At 63.9% G+C, this 20,452-nt stretch overlaps 2 protein-coding genes and 1 long non-coding RNA gene across 4 annotated transcripts; all 3 read right to left on the bottom strand.

The window, feature by feature from the left end:
- Positions 1-34: 34 nt before the first annotated feature.
- Positions 35-8,664, bottom strand: TGFBR3L (transforming growth factor beta receptor 3 like). The gene is given in 13 exon segments (XM_085214815.1): positions 35-188; positions 977-1,040; positions 1,176-1,276; positions 1,370-1,455; positions 1,706-1,731; positions 2,392-2,479; positions 2,481-2,684; positions 3,866-3,939; positions 3,942-4,011; positions 4,014-4,106; positions 5,912-6,016; positions 7,319-7,407; positions 7,502-8,664. Coding segments are annotated over 13 exon segments (1,419 nt in total). The 5' UTR covers positions 7,767-8,664.
- A 666-nt stretch (positions 8,665-9,330) lies between these two features.
- On the bottom strand, positions 9,331-11,191 carry LOC109365025 (uncharacterized). 2 transcript variants are annotated; one of them, XR_014880729.1, is made up of 2 exons: positions 10,371-11,191; positions 9,331-10,275 (listed from the first exon to the last, which is right to left on the bottom strand). It is a non-coding gene; the product is annotated as an uncharacterized LOC109365025 (long non-coding RNA). The 2 variants fall into 2 exon arrangements; XR_014880730.1 differs by having other exon boundaries at positions 10,411-11,191.
- A 215-nt stretch (positions 11,192-11,406) lies between these two features.
- Positions 11,407-19,992, bottom strand: MAP2K7 (mitogen-activated protein kinase kinase 7; the record flags this gene model as incomplete). The annotated part of the gene is given in 10 exon segments (XM_085214814.1): positions 11,407-12,185; positions 12,188-12,254; positions 13,784-13,829; positions 13,925-14,067; positions 15,563-15,711; positions 16,909-17,353; positions 17,430-17,537; positions 18,614-18,733; positions 18,857-18,969; positions 19,764-19,992. Coding segments are annotated over 10 exon segments (1,488 nt in total), but the record flags the coding sequence as incomplete, so codon positions are not given.
- Between the last annotated feature and the right edge of the window lie 460 nt (positions 19,993-20,452).

Below are 20,452 nucleotides of genomic sequence, written 5' to 3'. Positions count from 1 at the left end.
CCTCCATAATGGGGGGGAGGAGGGGGGCTTTATTTTACCCCCCCCCCCAGCAGTAGAGGGAGGGGTCTGAGTTTGGGGGGGGGGGTTCAATTTGGGGGGGGGGGGCCCAGATTTTGGGTGTCCTTCTGGGCTCACGGTGCCCCCAGGGGGGTCCTGGATGGCGGCAGCTTCGGGTCGATGGTCCTGGGCTTGGGGGGGGGGGGGGGAGGCACCAGTATGCCCCCCCAATTCCTTCCCAGTGCCTCCTATTCCCATTGATCCCAGTTCCTTCCCAGTACCCCCCCACTTCCTCCCAGTATCCCCCACTCCTTCCCAGTTAATTCCCAGCTGTCCTCCCACTCCTACCCAGTACCCGCCCCCCCAATCCTCCCCAGTGCTCCCAGTTACTTCCCCACCGCCCCCCCCAATTCCCAGTGCTCCCAGTCCCTACCCAGCCCCCCTCCAATTCCCAGTCCCTTCCCAGCCCCCCCCCTCAATTCCCAGTTCTCCCAGTCCCTTCCCCGCCCCCCCCAATTCCCAGTTCTCCCAGTCCCTGCCCAGCCCCCCCCCAATTCCCAGTCCCTTCCCAGCCCCCCCCTCAATTCCCAGTTCTCCCAGTCCCTTCCCCGTGCCCCCCCCCCAATTCCCAGTTTCTCCCAGTCCCTACCCAGCCCCCCCCAATTCCCAGTTCTCCCAGTCCCTACCCAGCCCCCCAATTCCCAGTCCCTTCCCAGCCCCCCCCTCAATTCCCAGTTCTCCCAGTCCCTTCCCCGTGCCCCCCCCTCAATTCCCAGTGCTCCCAGTCCCTACCCAGCCCCCTCCCAATTCCCAGTCCCTTCCCAGCCCCCCCCTCAATTCCCAGTGCTCCCAGTCCCTACCCAGCCCCCCCCCAATTCCCAGTCCCTTCCCAGCCCCCCCCCCCCTCCTCAATTCCCAGTTCTCCCAGTCCCTTCCCCGTGCCCCCCCCCTCCCCCAATTCCCAGTGCTCCCAGTATACCTGCGCCCCCCCACGCTGGGTGGCAGAGCCGGAATTGGGGGCGGCCGGGGGGGTCTGGGGGCGGCTGAGGGCAGAATTGAGGGGGGGGAAGGGGAGGGGGAGGGGGGCGGAGGAGAGGAGGGGGCTCAGCCTTAAGGGCTCAGATTTTGGGGTGGGGGTTTTTGGGTTGGGGGGGCGAGGAGGGGGGGGCGTTACTGACCTGTGCGGCCGTGCACGAACCACAGCCCCCCCACCAGCACCGCCCCCACCATGAAGGCCCCAAAGGAAACAGCAGCCACAGCCCCGGGGGCACCGATGGGTCTGGGGGTGGGGGGGGGGGGCACGGTCACTTTAAGGGGGGGGTCCACCCCAAAATCTCCTGCCCCCCCCCATCACCAAAATCCCATCACTCACCCGCCGGGGGGGTCCTGGGCTGCACCTGGGGGGAGGCGGGGGAAGCGCAGCACGGGGGGGGTGGGGGAAAGGGCCTGGGGGGGCACCTATGGGGGGGGGGGAGTTGTTATTTGGGGGGGGGAGTTGCGCTTTAATGGGATCCCATAGAGGGGGTCTTGGGGGGGAGGGGCTATAAGGGGGGGTGATATAGGGGTGGTCTCATGGGGGGGGCAGTTTTTTAAGGGGAGGGGCCCCGTTGGAGGGGTTCCTGCAGACAGGGTCCCATGGGGGGGGGGGTCTTGGAAATGGGGGGGTCCCATAGAGGGGGTGTCACATTTGGGGGGGGGGGTTCTATACGGGTGATCCCGTGGTGGGAGGACTTTCTAAGGGGGGGGGCATAAAATGATTAATAGAGGGGGGGGGGTCTTATGGGGGGCTCCATAAGGGGGGTCTTATAGGGGGTGTTTCTTGGAGTGGGGGGGGTCCTATAGAAGAGGTTCTATAGGGGTGTCCCATGGGGGGGGTCTCTATTTAGGGGGGTGGGATTCGATGGGGGGGTCCTGATAGAAGTGGGGGTCTCCTGGGGGAGGGGTCCTATAGAGGGGTGTTCTTTGGAGTGGGGGGGGTCCTATAGAGGAGGTTCTATAGGGGTGTCCCATGAAGGGGGGGGGGGCCTTGGAATGGGGTCCCATAGGGGGGGTCTCTATCGGGGGTTGGGTGGATACCCTGGGGGGGGTCATAGAGGGGGTCTCTATCGGGGGGAGCCATAGAAGTGGGGGTCACATGGGGGGAGGGGTCCTATAGGGGGGGTCTCATGTAAGGGGTTCCATGGGGGGCTTCTAAAGTGAGGGGGTCCCGTGGGGGGGCTCCAAGGGGGGGGTCTTACGGTGGGCTTCCTATGGGGGTGGTCGCATAGATGGGGTCCCATGGGGGGGGGGGGGCTCTATGCTGGGGGTCCCAACGTGGTAGGAGTATCATGGAGAGGGGTTCTATTGGGGGGGGGTCCCATAGAGGGGAGACTTTAATTTGGGGGGGGTCCGCACCCGTGGGGGCGGGGCGGGCGGCTCCCAACGTCACCACGATGGGCCGCGTGACGGTGCGCAGCGCGCGGCTGGGGGCGGGCGAGCCGGGGGCGGGGACGAAGGGCGGGGCCTAAACCGGAAGCTCCGCCCCTTCCGCCGGAACAGCGCTCCGCGCGGCACTGCGGGATCGGTGCGTCCGGGGGGAAACCGCGACCCAAAAAAGTGGGGGAGGGGTCGCTGCCCCCCCCCCCCCAACCGCCCAGTGCCCCCCCCATTTCAGTGCCCCCCCATTTCAGTGCCCCCCCCCCATGACCCTCCTTGTGGCCCCCCCGATTTTAGGGTCCCCCCCCCGGACCCCTCCCCAATTTTAAGGTCCCCCCCATTGACCCCCCCCCATATCAGGAGTTCCTCCCCACGACCCCCCCAATGACCCCCACTTATGGCCCCCCCCCCAATTTTAGGATCCCATCCATGACCCCTTACGCTGTGCCCCCCCATTTCAGAGCCCCCCCACGGCCCCCCCCCCGATTATAGGGTCCCCCCAATGACCCCCCCATTACCCCCCCCCCCCATTTCAGGCCCCCTCCACGACCCCCCCCCCATGAGATCCCGATTTTAGGGTCCCCCTCCATTATCATTCAGTGCAACACCCCCGCGACCCCCCCCAATTTTAAGGTCCCTCCCATTTCGCCCCCCCCCCTCCATTTCAGGGTCCCCCTCCACGACCCCCACCCCCCCACGACCCCCCCGCAGATTTTAGGTTCACCCTCCATGACCCCCCCTATTTCCCCCCCCTATTTCACGACCCCCCCCCCCATGACCCTCCTTATGACCCCCCCGATTTTAGGGTCCTCCTCCATGACCCCCCCAGTCCCCCCCCATTTCAGAGTCCCCCCCACGACCACCCCCCCCCATGACCCTCCTTATGACCCCCCCCATTTCGGGGACCCCTCCACGACCCCCCCCCAGTGACCCTCTTTACAACCCCCCCGATTTTAGGCTCACCTCCATGACCCCCCCACTTCTCCCCCCATTTCAGGGTCCCCCCCCACGACCCCCCCTCACTACGACCCTCTCCCCATAACCCTCTTTATGACCCCCCCCCAGATTTTAGGTTCATCCTCCATGACCCCCCCCATTTCCCCCCCCTATTTCACGACCTCCCCCCCCACCCCCTCACGACCCCCCCCCACTGACCCTCCTTATGACCCCCCCGATTTTAGGGTCCTCCTCCATGACCCCCCCAGTCCCTCCCCATTTCAGAGCCCCCCCCACGACCACCCCCCCCCCCATGCCCCTCCTTACGACCCCCCCCTTTTCAAGGCCCCCTCACGACCCCCCCCAATGACCCTCCTTACGACCCCCCCGATTTAAAGCTCCCCCCCCATGACCCCCCACCCCCAATTTCAGTCCCCTCCCTCCCCATAACCCCCCCCATGACCCACCTTATGCCTCCCCCCCCTCATTTTTGTGCCCCCCCCCCCCCCCATACCGGGGGCAGCCCCCCCCCCCCGCACAGCTTCAGCCGGCAATGGAGGAACTGCAGCGGTTCGGCGAATCGCGGGGGAGGCGGAAGGAGCGCAGCAGCCTGGCGGTGCCCCCCCCGCAACCCCCCCTCAGCACCACCAACGGCCGGGGGGGGAACCGTCTGGGGAGGGGCCGGGAGCGGAGCGAGGAGATACGGAACAGCGGCGGAGGGAGAAAGTGAGGCCGGGGGGGGCGTGGGAGAGAGAGATCTGCGGGGGGGGGCACGGGGGGGGGTCAGAGGGGGAGAGCTGATAATTGGGGGGGGGGTCATGAGGGGTCAGGGGGTTGAGGACGGGTCAGGGGGCGTGGGAGAGATTTGGGGGGGGCACCGGGGGGGTCAGGGGGTGGGAGGGTAAAATGTGGGGGGGTCGTAGGGGAGATCTGATAATTGGTGGGGGTCGGGGGGGTCATGAGGGGTCAGGGGTTGAGGAGGGTCAGGGGGGCACCGGGGTCAGGGGGGTGGAGGGTAAAATTTGGGGGTCGTAGGGGAATCGATAATTGGGGGGTGGGGGGCATGAGGGGTCAGGGGGGTTTGGGAGAGATTTGGAGGGGGGCATCGGGGGGGTCAGGGGGGTGGGAGGGTGAAATTTAGGGGGGTCGTAGGGGGAGATCTGATAATTGGGGGGGGCTGGGGGGGTCATGAGGGTCTGGGGGTTGAGGACGGGTCAGGGGGTGTGGGAGAGATTTGGGGGGGGGGCACCGGGGGGTCAGGGGGTGGGAGGTAAAATGTGGGGGGTCGGGGGAGATCATGATAGGGGGGATGGGGGCTCATGAGGGATCAGGGGTTGAGGACGGTCAGGGGCGTGGAGAGATTTGGGGGGGGCACCGGGGGTCAGGGGTGGGGGTAAAAGTGGGGGGTCGGGGGAGTCATAATGGGGGGGATGGGGGGGTCATAGAGGGTCGGGGGGGTTATTTGGGGAGCATGGGAGTGGGGGGGTCAGGGGGGTGGAGGGTGAAATGGGGGGGTCGTAGGGGGAGATCTGATAATTGGGGGGGGTCATAGGGGTCAGGGGGGTGTGGGAGAGATTTGGGGGGGCACCGGGGGGGTCAGGGGGTGTGGAGGGTAAAATGTGGGGGGGTCGTAGGGGAGATCTGATAATTGGGGGGGGATCGGGGGGTCATGAGGGGTCAGGGGGGGTGGGAGAGATTTGGGGGGCAGTGGGGGGTCAGGGGTGTGGAGGGGGTCAAGGGGTGGAGGGTAAAATTTGGGGGGGTCGTAGGGGAGATCTGATAATTAGGGGGGGCTGGGGGGGTCATGAGGGGTCAGGGGGGGTGGGAGAGATTGGGGGGGGGTGGCACCAGGGGGGTCAGGGGGGTGGGAGGGTTAAAATTTGGGGGGGGGTCGTAGGGGGAGATCGATAATTGGGGGGGGGGGGGGGGGGGGGTCGAGGGGGGGGGGGTCAGAGGGTCGGGGCGGGGTTAAGGGTCAGGGTGGGAAGAGATTTGGGGGGGGGCACCGGGGGGGTCAGGGGGGGGGGTTAGGGGGGGTCGGGGGAGGTCATGATAGGGGTGGGGGGCTCATAAAGGGTCATGGGGGGGTCGGGGGGGGTCATGATGGGGGTGGGGGCTCACAGAGGGTCGGGGGGGTCGGGGGGGTCATATAGGGATCATGGGACTGGGGGAGAGTGAGATCTGCGGGGGGGGCACGGGGCGGGGTCGGACCCTAAAATGGGAGGGAGAGGGTTATAAGGGGAAACCCTAAAATGGGGGGTGAGGCATTGGGGGGTGGGGCGGGGGGGTCACTGTGTGTCAGGGGAGGTCATGGGGGCTTATAGGGGGTTATGGGGGGGGTCAGAAGGAATGTGGGGGATTTTTGAGAGGGGGGGGCCGAGGGAGGGCGTCATAGGGGGTTCAAGGGGGGGGGGTCACCAAAAGGGAACGATGGGGGGAGGGGGGGGGGATGTCAGAGGATGGATGTGACACAAAGGGAAGGTGTGGGGGGGGGGGGGGGGGGGGGGAAAAGGGACCCGGGGAGGAAACCACGCCCCCTCCCCCTCCCCCCCCCCCCCCCCACCTGCACGAAGACGCGCGATCCCGCCGGCACCGCGCGCGGCCCCGGGGCGGGGGGGAACTCGGGGGATGCGGAGACGTCGATGCGGAGCCGGGGGGGGCAGCGGGGCTGGGGGGGGTCGGGGGGGGGGGGGGGGGGACATAGTGACCCCCTATCCCCCCCCCTCCCCGTTCTCCTCTCAGTACCCCCCAATGCCCCCCCCCAATACCCACCCACCCCCCTCCCAGTTCCCCCAGTGCCCCCCCACACCCCGCACCCCCTCAGACCCCCCCAACGCCCCCCATCCCCCTCCCAGTTTCTCCCAGTCCCCCCCGTGTCCCCTTACTCTCTCCGACCCCCCTCCCAGTTCCCCCAGTGCCCCCCCATCTTCTCAGACCCCCCCCAGTGCCCCCCACATCCCTCCAATGCGCTCCATTCCCCTCCCAGTTACCCCCCAATGTCCCCCCCCAATGCCCCCCCCCAATACCCACCCACCCCCCTCCCAGTTCCCCCAGTGCCCCCCCATCACCCCCCACCCCCTCAGACCCCCCCAACGCCCCCCATCTCCCCCCGTTCTCCCAGTACCCCCCCTCAAGCCCCCCCATACATCAATTCCCACCCACCCCCCTCCCAGTTCCCCCAGTGCCCCCCCATCTTCTCAGACCCCCCCCCAGTGCCCCCCACATCCCTCCAATGCCCTCCATTCCCCTCCCAGTTCCCCCCCAATGCCCCCCCCAATACCACCCACCCCCCTCCCAGTTCCCCCAGTGCCCCCCCATCACCCCCCACCCCCTCAGACCCCCCCAACGCCCCCCATTCCCCTCCCAGTTTCTCCCAGTACCCCCCCGTGTCCCCCCCTCAGACCCCCCATGCATCTTCAATTCCCACCCACCCCCCTCCCAGTTCCCCCAGTGCCCCCCCATCTTCTCAGACCCCCCCCCCAGTGCCCCCCACATCCCTCCAATGCCCTCCATTCCCCTCCCAGTTCCCTCCCAATGCCCCTCCCTCAATACCCACCCACCCCCCTCCCAGTTCCCCCAGTTCCCCCAGTGCCCCCCCATCACCCCCCACCCTCAGACCCCCCCAACGCCCCCATTCCCCTCCCAGTTTCCCCCAGTGCCCCCCCAGTGTCACCCCCCACCCTCAGACCCCCCTCCCAGTTCCCCCAGTGCCCCCCCCAGCACCCCGCACCCCCTCAGACCCCCCCAACGCCCCCCATCCCCCTCCCAGTTTCTCCCAGTACCCCCCCGTGTCCCCCCCCCAGACCCCCCTATACACCTCCCATTCCTACCCACCCCCCTCCCAGTTCCCCCCCATCTTCTCAGACCCCCCCCCCAGTGCCCCCCACATCCCTCCAACGCCCCCCCATTCCTCTCCCAGTTTCTCCCAGTACCCCCCCCCCACCCCCCACCCCCCTCCCGCCCCACTCACCCCCTCTCTCCCCCCACACTCTGCTCTCGGTGGGTTCGGGACCCCCCCCGGCTCCTCAGGACCATCCCACGGCCATCCCGGGGGGGGCCCTAAAACGTGGGGAGGGGGGGGGCAGGGACCACAGGGTCCCTCCACGTCCCCTCCCTGTGCCCCCCCCCCAAACCCCCTCCCCAAAATCCCCACCTGTGGGTCCCCCCCCGGGCAGCAGCAGCAGCAGCAGCAGCACTGGGGGGGTCCGCAGAGGCGCCATTTTGGGGGGGGGCTCGTGGGGGGGGTGGCACATCCCAGCGTCCCCAGCGCTGTCCCCAAGCGTGGGTGGCACCGAGGCTGCGTCTCCCCGGTGACACCAAGGTTGGGTGACACCAAGGTTGGGACGGCGCCTGGGTGGCCTCTGTGTGTCCCCACCCACGATCCCGCCCCTCCCCCCCCCCATGTCACCTTCATCCATTGTCCCCAGTGTCCCCCATGGTCCTCCAGAACCTCCGGTGTCCCCAAATCCCAATGTCCCCAAGTTGCCATGTCCCTCGTGTCCCCAAATCCTCCTGTCTTCCTCTCAGTGTCCCCAACGCCCCCAAATCCCAATGTCCCCCCATGTCCCCAGTGTCCCCAAATCCCAATGTCCCCCCCATGTCCCGAATGCCCTCCCAGTCCCAATGTCCCCAAGTTGCCATGTCCCCCGTGTCCCCAAATCCTCCTGTCTTCCCGTCTCCAGTGTCCTCATGTCCCCAAATCCCAATGTCACCCCCATGTCCCCAATGCCCTCCCAGTCCCAATGTCCCCAAGTTGCCATGTCTTCGTGTCCCCAAATCCTCCTGTCTTCCTGTCTCCAGTGTCCCCAATGTCCCCAAATCCCAATGTCCCCAAGTCCTACTGTCCCCCCATGTCCCCAACATCCCCACATCCCCAATGTCCCCAGGTTCCAATGTCACCCCCATGTCCCCAATGTCCCCCTATGTCCCCAATGTCCCCAAATCCCAATGCCCTCCCAGTCCCAATGTCCCCAAGTTGCCATGTCCCGTGTCCCCAAATCCTCCTGTCTCCTGTCTCCAGTGTCCCCAATGTCCCCAAATCCCAATGTCCCCAAGTCCTACTGTCCCCCCATGTCCCCAAATCCCAATGTCACCCCCATGTCCCCAATGTCCCCAAGTTGCCATGTCCCTTGTGTCCCCAAATCTTCCTGTCTTCCTGTCTCATGTCCCCCATGTCCCCAAATCCCAGTGTCCCCAATATCCCCACACTCCCCAATGTCCCCAGGTTCCAATGTCACCCCATGTCCCCCAAATCCCAGTGTCCCCAATGTCCCCAACATCCTCCGGGCCCCAACACCCATCCCGTGTCCCCTATGTCCCCAATCCATGTCCCCCATGTCCCCCAATGTCCCCCCAACACGTCCATGCCTCCCATCCAATCCCCACATGTCCCCAATCCTGTCCCCACATCCACAATGTCCCCGATGTCCCCAAATCCCACTGTCACCCCCATGTCTCCAATCCCCTTCATGTCCCAATGTCCCCCAAATTCTCCAATGTCCCCCAATGTCCCCAACATCCCCAATGTCCACCCATGATGTCCCCAAATCCCACTGTACCCCATGTCCCCAATGCCACTCCCATGTCCCAATGTCCCCAATTTGCCATGTCCCCCATGTCCCCAAATCTCCTGTCCCCATGTCCCCCATGTCCCCAAGTCCCAATGTCACCCCCATGTCCCCAATGCCCTCCAAGTCCCAATGTCCCCAAATTGCCATGTCCCCCGTGTCCCCAAATCCTCCTGTCTTCCTGTCTCCCGTGTCCCCAGTGTCCCCAAATCCCAATGTCCCCAGGTTCCAATGTCACCCCCACCCCAATGCCCAGTGTCCCCAAATCCCACTGTCCCCCACATGTCCCCCATGTCCCCAAATCCCACTGTCCCCCCCATGTCCCCAGTGCCCTCCCAATCCCAATGTCCCATCAGATCTCCAGTGTCCCCAATGTCCCCAGCACCCGTCCCCAAGCGATGACACCCACAGCCCCTCAGGTTCCACATGCGCCTTTATAATAATAATAATAATAACAATAATAATAATAATAATTAATTAATAACAAGGATAACGAGGCGGAGCCGCCGCCCCGCGCCCACAATGCACTAAAACTGCACGTGCTGCGGGGACACGGGGGGGGGGGGACAGCGAGGGGGTGGGAGGGGACCGCAGCCACCACTGATTGTCACCGCGTGGCCCCGGTGTCACCGTGTCCCCATCTGTCACCGCCGGGCCACCGCATCCTCATCTCGTATCCCCAGGCCACCTCTTCAAGCCGTGTCCCCAAAGCCACCACTCTGTGTCACATCCGTGTCCCCAGAGCCACCACTCCGTGTCACATCCGTGTCCCAAAGCCACCCTCGTGTCACATCCGTGTCCCCAGAGCCACCTCTTCACGCTGTGTCCCCAAAGCCACCACTCCATGTCACATCCGTGTCCCCAGAGCCACCTGTTCACGCCGTGTCCCCAGAGCCACCACTCCGTGTCACATCCGTGTCCCCAAAGCCACCACTCCGTGTCACATCCGTGTCCCCAAAGCCACCTCTTCACGCCGTGTCCCCAGAGCCACCACTCCGTGTCACATCCGTGTCCCCAAAGCCACCTGTTCACGCCGTGTCCCTAGAGCCACCTCTCCATGTCACATCCGTGTCCCCAAAGCCACCACTCTGTGTCACATCCATGTCCCCAAAGCCACCTCTCCGTGTCACATCCTCATGTCATTCTTCAGCACTGTGTCCCCATCCCAGTGCCACCGCTGTCACAGCCCCTTGTCACATCCCGGTGCCACCTCTGCGCCGTGTCCCCATGACGTCACATCCTGGTGCCGCCTCCATGCCATGTCCCCATGGTGTCACATGTCCCCATGTCACATCCCAGTGCCATCTCCGTGCCGTGTCCCAGTGCCACCTCTGCGCCGTGCCACGTCCCCGTGTGCCACCTCCCCGTGTGCCACCTCCGTGCTGTGTCCCCACGATGTCACATCCCAGCGCCACCTCCGTGCCGTGTCCCCACGATGTCACATCCCAGCGCCACCTCCATGCCGTGTCCCCACGATGTCACATCCCAGCGCCACCTCCATGCCGTGTCCCCACGATGTCACATCCCAGCGCCACCTCCATGCCGTGTCCCCATGATGTCACATCCCAGCGCCACTTCCACGATGTCACATCCCAGTGCCACCTCATCCCCGTCTCACATCCCGGTGCCACCTCAGCGCTGTCACCTCTCCGTGCCGTGTCCCCACGTGGTGTCACCGCCACCCCTCGGTGTCCCCGTGCCACAGTGCCAATGTCACACCTCCGCGTGTCCCCGTGCCACGTCCCCACATTGTGTCACATCCCCGTGGCGCACAGCTGCAGCTCTGCGTGCCGCTGTCACCTCCTGGCGCGCCGTGTCCCCACGGCTGTGTCCCCGTGTCACCTCCATCCCCGTTGTCACATCCCTTTGTCACCTCCATCCCCGTTGTCACACTCTGTGCCGTGGCCAAGCCGGCGTCCCCCTGCCGCGTCCCGTCCCCATTCTGTCCCCATTTGGGAATGGGGACAGTGGGGAAACTGAGGCACGTGTCACCCTGCTGGGGACGGGGGTGTCCCCTGTCCTGGTGTCACTCAGTGTGGGATGGGGGAGAGTGGAGGGGCAGCAGGAGACACTGGGCAAACTGGGAGGTACTGGAAGGTACTGGGAAGGGACACACACAAGGATGTGATGTGTCAGGTGGCATCAAGACATACTGGGACATACTGGGACATACTGGGAATGGGATACATGAGGATGTGATGTGCCAGGTGACATCAGGACACACTGGGACATACTGGACATACTGGGATGGGATACATGAGGATGTGATGTGCCAGGTGACATCAGGACACACTGGAAGTATGGGGGAGGTACTGGGAGGTACTGGGATGGGACCACACTGGGACACATGAGGACGTGATGTGCCAGGTGACATCAGGACACACTGGGACATACTGGGACATACTGGGATGGGATACATGAGGATGTGATGTGCCAGGCTGCATCAGGACACACTGGGAGGTACTGAGAGGTACTGGGATGGGATGGGACACACTGGGACACACAAGGATGTGATGTGCCAGGTGGCATCAAGACATACTGGGACATACTGGGATGGGATACATGAGGATGTGATGTGCCAGGCTGCATCAGGACACACTGGGAGGTACTGGGAGGTACTGGGAGGTAACTGGGACACACACAAGGACGTGATGTGCCAGGTGGCATCAGGACACACTGGGAGGTACTGGGAGGTAACTGGGACATACACAAGGATGTGATGTGCCAGGCAGCATCAGGACACACTGGGAGGTACTGGGAGGTAACTGGGAGGTAACTGGGAGGTAACTGGGAGGTAACTGGGAGGTAACTGGGACACACACAAGGACACGATGTGCCAGGCAGCATCAGGACACATTGGGAGGTAACTGGGAGGTAACTGGGAGGTAACTGGGACACACACAAGGACACGATGTGCCAGGCGGCATCAGGACACACTGGGATGTACTGGGACATACTGGGATGGGACACACTGGGACACACGAGGACGTGATGTGTCAGGTTGCACTGAGAAACACCAGGACGTACTGGGACATACTGGGACGTACTGGGACGCACCACAACGCTCCAGCCCACACCAGAGGAACTGGGAGCTACTGGGACGTGCTGGGGACACGGCAGGACGCGCCGGGCTGCGCCGCGGCCACGTGGGGTGACATGGGGCCGCCATCACGGGGGGTGGCACGGGGGGGTGGCACGGGTGCTACCTGGTGAAGAAGGGCAGGTGGTGCTGGCTGAGGCCGCCGGCGCTGCGTGGGGATTCTGTGCGGCCATGACGTCCTTGAACCACGAGGCCACGTCCACCTCCAGCGTCTCGTAGCGTTTGATGAAGTTGTGCTCCTGTAATGGGGGGGGGGGAAAAGGGGGAGAATTGAGGGGATGCGGGGACAGCGGGGAGATGGGGGAGATGAGGGGTGGGGGGGCTGAGGGACACCGAGATGTGGGGACACGGATGTGGGGTGGAGAGGTCAGGAATGTGGGGGTGTGAGGGTGGAGAGGTTGGGGACATGGGGACAGGACTTGTAGGAACACAGGGATGTGGGGACATTGAGATGGGGGAGAGCAGCAATTGGGGACATGGGAGTGGAGAGGTTGGGGACACGGGGACATGTGGAAATGGGTGTGGGGACATGGGGACAGGGCTTGTAGGAACACAGGGACATGGGGACACTGAGATGGGGGAGAGGTCAGGAAAGTGGGGACATGAGGGTGGAGAGGTTGGGGACATGGAAATGGATGTGGGGACATGGGGACGGCTTGTAGGAACACAGAGACACAGAGATGGGGGAGAGGTCAGGAATCTGGAGACATGGGGACATGAGGGTGGAGAGGTTGGGGACATGGGGACGTGTGGAAATGGATGCGGGGACATGGGGACAGGACTTGTAGGAACACAGGGATGTGGGGACACTGAGATGGGGGGAGAGGTCAGGAAATTGGGGACATGAAGGTGGAGACGTTGGGGACATGGGGACAGGGCTTGTAGGAACACAGAGATGAGGGAGAGGTCAGGAAAGTGGGGACATGGGGGTGGAGAGGTTGGGGACATGGAAATGGATGTGGGGACATGGGGACAGGGCTTGTAGGAACACAGAGACATGGAGATGGGGAGAGGTCAGGAATCTGGGGACATGGGGACATGGGGGTGGAGAGGTTGGGGACATGGGGACGTGTGGAAATGGATGTGGGGACATGGGGACAGGACTTGTAGGAACACAGGGATGTGGGGACACAGAGATGGGGGGAGAGGTCAGAAAAGTGGGGACATGAGGGTGGAGAGGTTGGGGACATGAGGGTGGACAAGTTGTGGAAATGGAAATGCATGTGGGGACATGGGGACAGGGCTTGTAGGAACACAGAGACACAGAGTGGGGGACATTAGGAATGTGGGGACAGGGTCATGGAGAGGTTGGGGACATGAGGAAATGGAGGTGGGGACATGGGGACAGGGCTTGTAGGAACACAGAGACATGGGGACACAGATAGGGGAGAGATCAAGAATGTGGGGACATGAGGGTGGAGAGGTTGGGGACATGGGGAAATGAACACAGGGCTCGTAGGAACACAGGGACACACAGATGGGGGGAGAGGTCAGGAAAACGGGGACATGGGGACATGAGGGTGGAGAGGTTGGGGACATGGGGACACGAACACAGGACTCGTAGGAACACAGAGACACAGAGATTGGGGGAGAGGTCAGAAAACGGGGACATGGGGACATGAGGGTGAAGTGAGGAACGTGAACACACAGGAGCACGGGGACGACGGGACACAGCCACGGGGACATCCAGAGAGACGTGCAGACACCGTCCCCAGATCCCTGCGTGCCCCCCAGCCCCACAGATCAGGGACTCACGTGTGGGACTCACCAGTAACTTGTTGTACTTTGGTCTCTTCCTGTGGTCCTTGGTGAGGCTGCGGGAGAGGGCAGAGCGTCAGCACCTCGGGGACAAGGCTGTGGGGTCACGTCCCCACCCGGGGGAGGGTGGAGGGGGGGGGCTGTCACCCACCAGTCCCTGACGAAGGCCTGGAAGTCCCCAGAGAAGCCCATGGCGGGGGGCAGCAGGGGGGGGTCTTCCTGCAGCACTTTTGTCAGCACCTCGAAGTCCGTCTTGCAGTTCTGGTATGGGAACTGCCCCGTGGCCAACTCCACCTGTGGGGACAGCGGGGGACAGCGGTGTCACCGGGGGAGGGGGCTGGACAACTGGGGACACCATGGAGGGACAAAGTAGGGAGGTGGGGAGGGATATGGAGGGACATGGTGGCATCAGGAGAGGGGACAATGGGACGTTGGGGATGGGGGGGGGACATGGAGGCACCACTATGAGGGCAGTGGGGGCACAGCAGGGATGTGGTGGCACATATGGGGACAGCAGGGACACAGCAGGGATTTGGGCACATATGGGGAGTGCAGGGACACAGCAGGACGTGGGGCACATATGGGAGTGCAGGGACACAGCAGGGATGGTGGCACATATGGGGAGTGCAGGGACACAGACACAGCAGGGACGTGGTGGCACATATGGGGACAGCAGGGACACAGAGGGGACACAGCAGGGACTGTGGGGCCACATGGGACTGTATGGATGCGGTGGGGACACAGGGACTGTGCACATATGGGGAGACAGGAACAGCAGGGACGTGGTGGGGGCACACATGGGGACTGTAGGGACGTGGTGGCACATATGGGGACGACAGGGACACAGTGGGGGACACAGCAGGGACTGTGGTGGCACATATGGGGACGACAGGGACACAGTGGGGACACAGCAGGGACGTGGTGGCACATATGGGGACACAGCAGGGACACAGCAGGGATGCAGTGGCACATAGGGGGACAGTAGGGATGTGGGGGGGCACAGCAGGGACGTGGTGGGGGCATCCATGGGGACAGCAGGGACATGGGGGACACCCATAGGACAGGGACGTGGCGGGACACCCAGAGGACAGCAGGGACGTGCGGGGACACATGGGGACACCAGGGACACAGCAGGGATGTGGCTGGGGACACCCATGGGGACAGCAGGGACGTGGCGGGACACATGGGGACGACAGGGACCCATGAGGACAGCAGGGACGTGGCACATATGGGGACACCATGAGGACAGCAGGGACGTGGCGGGGACACCATGGGACAGCAGGGACATGGTGGGACACTCATGGGGACACCATGAGGACAGCAGGGACGTGGTGGGGGCACCCATGGGGACAGCAGGGACGTGGTGGGACACCCATGAGGACAGCAGGGACGTGGCGGGGACACCCATGGGGACAGCAGGGACATGGCTGGGACACCCATGGGGACAGCAGGGACATGGCTGGGACACCCATGGGGACAGCAGGACATGGCTGGACACCCATGGGACAGCAGGACGTGGGGGGGCACCCATGGGGACAGCAGGGACGTGGCGGGGGCACCCATGGGGACAGCAGGGACGTGGCGGGGGCACCCATGGGGACAGCAGGGACGTGGCTGGGGCACCCATGGGGACAGCAGGGACGTGGCTGGGGCACCCATGGGGACAGCAGGGACGTGGCGGGGACACCCATGGGGACAGGACGTGGCGGGGCACCATGGGACAGCAGGGACTGGCGGGGGCACCCATGGGGACAGCAGGGACGTGGCGGGGGCACCCATGGGTGCTCACCAGGGAGATGCCGAGGCTCCAGACGTCGGCGCGGATGTCGTAGTCGGGTTTGGTGGGGTCGGGGGGGTCGATGCGCTCCGCTGTGAGTTGGGGGGGGTCTGTGGGTGCTGAGGGGTCCCGGCACCACAGATGTTCCCCTCCCACCCCCCCTCAGGATCCCCAACTCCTCCACAAGGGCCCCCAAACTGATCCCCAAAACGCCTCCGGTGCCCTCAAGTCAGCTCCTCCGAAACCACAGCCCCCCCCCCCCCGCCCCACAACCAGCTCCCACCCCACAAAAAAGAGCCCCCCTCCCCCCCACCCTGAAGGTCTGCCCAGCTTTCCATAGCAGCACCTTCAGAAACTCCAACCCCACCCTGCCCACTTCAGGACCCCAAAACAGCTCCCGTACCCCCATCTACCCCCCCCCCCCCCAAATGCCCACATCCACAGCAAAGCACCCTTAGTGAAAAGCCCCCCCCTCACTGACTCCCCCAGCACCCAAACCAAGCTGCAGCTCCCAAGACTTTGAAGCTCCCCAACCCCATACCGTGGGTTTCTCCCCTTCCAGCCCCCATACGGTGGGATTCATCCCCACTTCCAGCCCCCATACCGTGGGATTCATCCCCACTTCCAGCCCCCATACCGTGGGTTTCTCCCCCTTCCAGCCCCCATACCATGGGATTCATCCCCACTTCCAGCCCCCATACGGTGGGTTTCTCCCCCTTCCAGCCCCCATACCGTGGATTCATCCCCACTTCCAACCCCCATAGGGTGGTTTTCTCCACCTTCCAGCCCCCATACTGTGGGTTTCTCCCCACTTCCAACCCCCATAGGGTGGGTTTCTCCCCCTTCCAGCCCCCATACCGTGGGATTCATCCCCACTTCCAACCCCCATAGGGTGGGTTTCTCCACCTTCCAGCCCCCATACTGTGGTTTCTCCCCACTTCCAACCCCATAGGGTGGGTTTCTCCCCCTTCCAGCCCCCATACCGTGGGATTCATCCCCACTTCCAACCCCCATAGTGGTTTCTCCACCTTCCAGCCCCCATACTGTGGGTTTCTCCCCACTTCCAACCCCCATAGGTGGGTTTTCTCCCCTTCCAGCCCCCATACTGTGGGTTCTCCCCACTTCCAACCCCCATACCGTGGGTTTCTCCCCTTCCAACCCCCATACGTGGGCTTCTCCCCCTTCCAGCCCCCATACCGTGGGCTTCTCCCCACTTCCAACCCCCATAGGGTGTGTTTCTCCCACCTTCCAGCCCCCATACTGTAGGTTTCTCCCCCTGCCAGCCCCCATACCGCGGGATTCATCCCCACTTCCAGCCCCCATACCATGGGCTTTCTCCCCACTTCCAGCCCCCATACCGTGGGTTTCTCCCCTTCCCAGCTTCCCACCCATACGATGGGTTTTCTCCACTTCCAGCCCCCATACCGTGGGATTCATCCCCACTTCCAGCCCCCATACCGTGGGCTTCTCCCCCTTCCAGCCCCCATACCGTGGGTTTCTCCCCTTCCAGCCCCCATACCGTGGGCTTCTCCCCACTTCCAACCCTACAAGGGTGGGTTTCTCCCCTTCCAGCCCCCATACCGTAGGTTTCTCCCCTTCAAGCCCCCCCCCCCCCTTGCTTACAGCCATGTTAGCATCACAGCCAGCACTGCGGGTCTTGGCTTTGGAGTCGACGAGGCGCCCGCTGATGCCGAAATCGCAGAGCTTCACCTGGCCCCGCTCATCCAGCAGGATGTTGGAGGGTTTGACGTCGCGGTGGATCACCCCGTGCTTCTCCTTCAGGTAGAACAGGGCCTTCACGATCTGTTGGGGGGGGGAGGATGTGTCACTTCGGTGGTCCCTCGTGGTGTCCCCCCCCCCTTCCCCGTTCCCTGCTCACCGCCACCGTCATCTTGCCCAGGATGCGTTCGGGGATGGGGCCCTGGATGCGCTTCTTGAGCTTCTCAGCACAGGTTCCCATCAGCTCCATGGCGATGAAAACGTCGGTCTGTGGGGTGGGGGGCGGTCAGTAGAGCGGGGGGGGGGAGGGTCGTGGGGATGGGGATCGGGACAGCTGGGGGCAAGGGGGACGGAGGAAAGGGGATTTGGGGGGACAGGGATGGGTGCTGGTACTGCTGGGGATGGAAGCTGGAGGTGCTGGGGACTCCTCTTGGGGTCACCGTGGGGATGGGGACCCCCTTGGGGTCACCATGGGGACAGGGACCCCTCTTGGGACCACCTCTTGGGGCCACCACGGGGACGGGGACCCCTCTTGGGGTGACCGTGGGATGAAGACTCCTCTTGGGGCCACCACGGGGACGGGGACCCCTCTTGGGGCCACCACGGGGACGGGGACCCCCTTGGGGTCACCGTGGGGATGAAGACTCCTCTTGGGGCCACCACGGGATTGGGACAACGCTATGTGGGAATGGAAGGAACAGGGAGAGATCCAAACACCACCAGGGATGGATCCTGGAAATGCTGGGGACAGAAGGGGACCCCTCTTGGGGCCACCGTGGAGATGGGGACCCCTCTTGGGGCCACCTCCTGGGGCCACCACGGGACGGGACAACGCTGTGTGGGAATGGAAGGAACAGGGAGAGATCCAAACACCACCAGGGATGGATCCTGGAAATGCTGGGGACAGAAGGGGACCCCTCTTGGGGCCACCGTGGAGATGGGGACCCCCTTGGGGCCACCACGGGGACGGGGACCCCTCTTGGGGCCACCACGGGGATGGGGACAACGCTGTGTGGGAATGGAAGGAACAGGGAGAGATCCAAACACCACCAGGGATGGATTCTGGAAATGCTGGGGACAGAAGGGGACCCCTCTTGGGGCCACCACGGGGACGGGGACCCCTCTTGGGACCACCTCCTGGGGCCACCACAGGGATGGGAGCAACACTGTTTAGGGCTGGAAGGCACAGGGATGGCAGCAAGCAGACCCCAATGACACGGAACAGCCACCATCAGGACTTGGAGAAGCCAAAGGGGAAACAAAACCCAACCCCAGCGCCCGGGGAGGGGGCAGGAAGGGGGCAGGGAGGGAGGAGGGGGTGACCCCCCCCTCCCCCCAGCTCACGTTGGTGATGAAGGTCCCGAAGCACTGCACGATGTAGGGGCAGTCGTGGCTCTTGAGCACCACGTCCAGATCCATCAGGATGCGTTTGTTCTCCTCCCGGTTCCCGGAGCGCCTCATTTGCTGGAGTCAAATCGAGAGGGAGGAGGTGAGGGGGGGGGGGGGAAACGAAGCGTGGGGAGGGTCGGGAGCCCACCTGCCCCCCCCCCACCTCCCCCCGAGGTGGGCACAGGAAAATCTACCCACCTTGACGGCGATGACGTGCCCCGTCTTACGGAAGCGCATCTTCCAAACCTGCCCGCAGGTGCCGCTGCCGATCTCACCCAGGTTCTCCAGGTCGTTGATTTCAGCCTGTAACGCTGGGGAGGGGGGCAAAAATTGGAGGGGGGGGGGTTAAGGGGGATGCAAAGACCCCCCCCCCCCCCCGCCAATCGGCAGGAGGTGGGGAATCAACGCTCGGCCAATGGGGACACCAGGATCTCCCAGCCAATCGGTGGTGTGGGGCGTGTCTGCCCATCCAATCAGCTCAGGAGAAGAGTTGGCCAATATCAACCATCCTGGATCTCTGGCCAATCAGCATGCATTGCTTTTGGGATACTCAGCCAATCAGGGCACAGAAATCTGGTACCGATGGCGAATCAGCACAAGGAAAGCGGCACCGCTGGCCAATCAGCGCAAGGAAAGTGGTACTCCTGGCCAATCAGCGCAAAGGAATCCACATCCCCCAGCCAATCAGCACATGGGAATCCTCTCCCACCGTCCGATTGGTGCACAGAAATCTGGTACCGCTGGCCAATCAGTGCACAGGAATCCTCTTCCCCCAGCCAATTGGTGCACGGGAATCTGGTACCACTGGCCAACCACCACACGGGAATCTAGTGCTCCTGGCCAATCAGCACGCAGGAATCCCCCAGGTAACCCTCAGCCAACCAGCACACGGGAATCTGGTACCCTCAGCAAATCAACACAAGGGAATTTGCTCCCCCTCAGCCAATCGTGCACGGAAATCTGGCACCACCAGCCAATCACTGCATGGAATCCAATTCCCCCCCCCCCCCCAGCCAATCAGCGTGCAGAGACCTCCCGCTCAGGCAGCCATTGGGCCGCTAAGGGACCCGGGAAGGAGCCAATGGGATCGAGGGGGCGGGGCCTCACCTCTCCACGCTGCGGGGCACCAGGAAGGGCGGCTGGGGCAGCCCCAGCATGTGGCGGGGCCGGGCGGGGGGTGCGTGCTGGGGGCCATCGGGGGCTGCTGCCCGGCCCCCCCCGTCGCTCACCAGGGCAGCTGCAGAGCTGGGGGACACAGAGAGGGTCAGGGAGCACAAACCGACCCCGAACACCCCAAAACCTCCCCCCCCGCCACCCCAAAACAGCCCCGATCCAGCCCAAAGTCAGCCCCCCCCCGAAACAGCCCCGACAGCTGCCCCCCCCCCCCCCCCCCCAAAGCAAACCCCAAACCATGGCAACGGCGAAGCCCAAAAGCAAGGTCGCAGCCAGCCAGCTCCAAAGCAGCCCCAAACTGCCCCAAAATCGAGGCCAAAACGGCCCCAAAGCACCCCGAAAAGCAAGGACACAGGCAGCCCCAAAACAACCCCAAATCACCCCAAAAATCAAGGCCAAAACTGCCCCAAATCACCCCAAAAAGGACACAGCCCCAAAACAGCCCATATCACCCCAAAAATCAAGGCCAAAACTGCCCCAAAGCACCCCAAAAATCAAGGCCAAAACTGCCCCAAAGCCACCCAAAATCAAGGCCAAAACGCCCCAAGGCACCCTAAAAATCAAGGTCAAAACAGCCCCAAATCACCCCAAAAGTCAAGACCAAAAAGGCCCCAAATCTGC

Source organism: Meleagris gallopavo, chromosome 34 (assembly GCF_905368555.1).
Source record: "Meleagris gallopavo chromosome 34, MGAL_WU_HG_1.1, whole genome shotgun sequence".
In the NCBI taxonomy this organism is placed as follows: domain Eukaryota; kingdom Metazoa; phylum Chordata; class Aves; order Galliformes; family Phasianidae; genus Meleagris; species Meleagris gallopavo.
The sequence above is the reverse complement of the archived record's forward strand: the minus strand, read 5'-3'. Positions and strand labels throughout refer to the sequence as shown.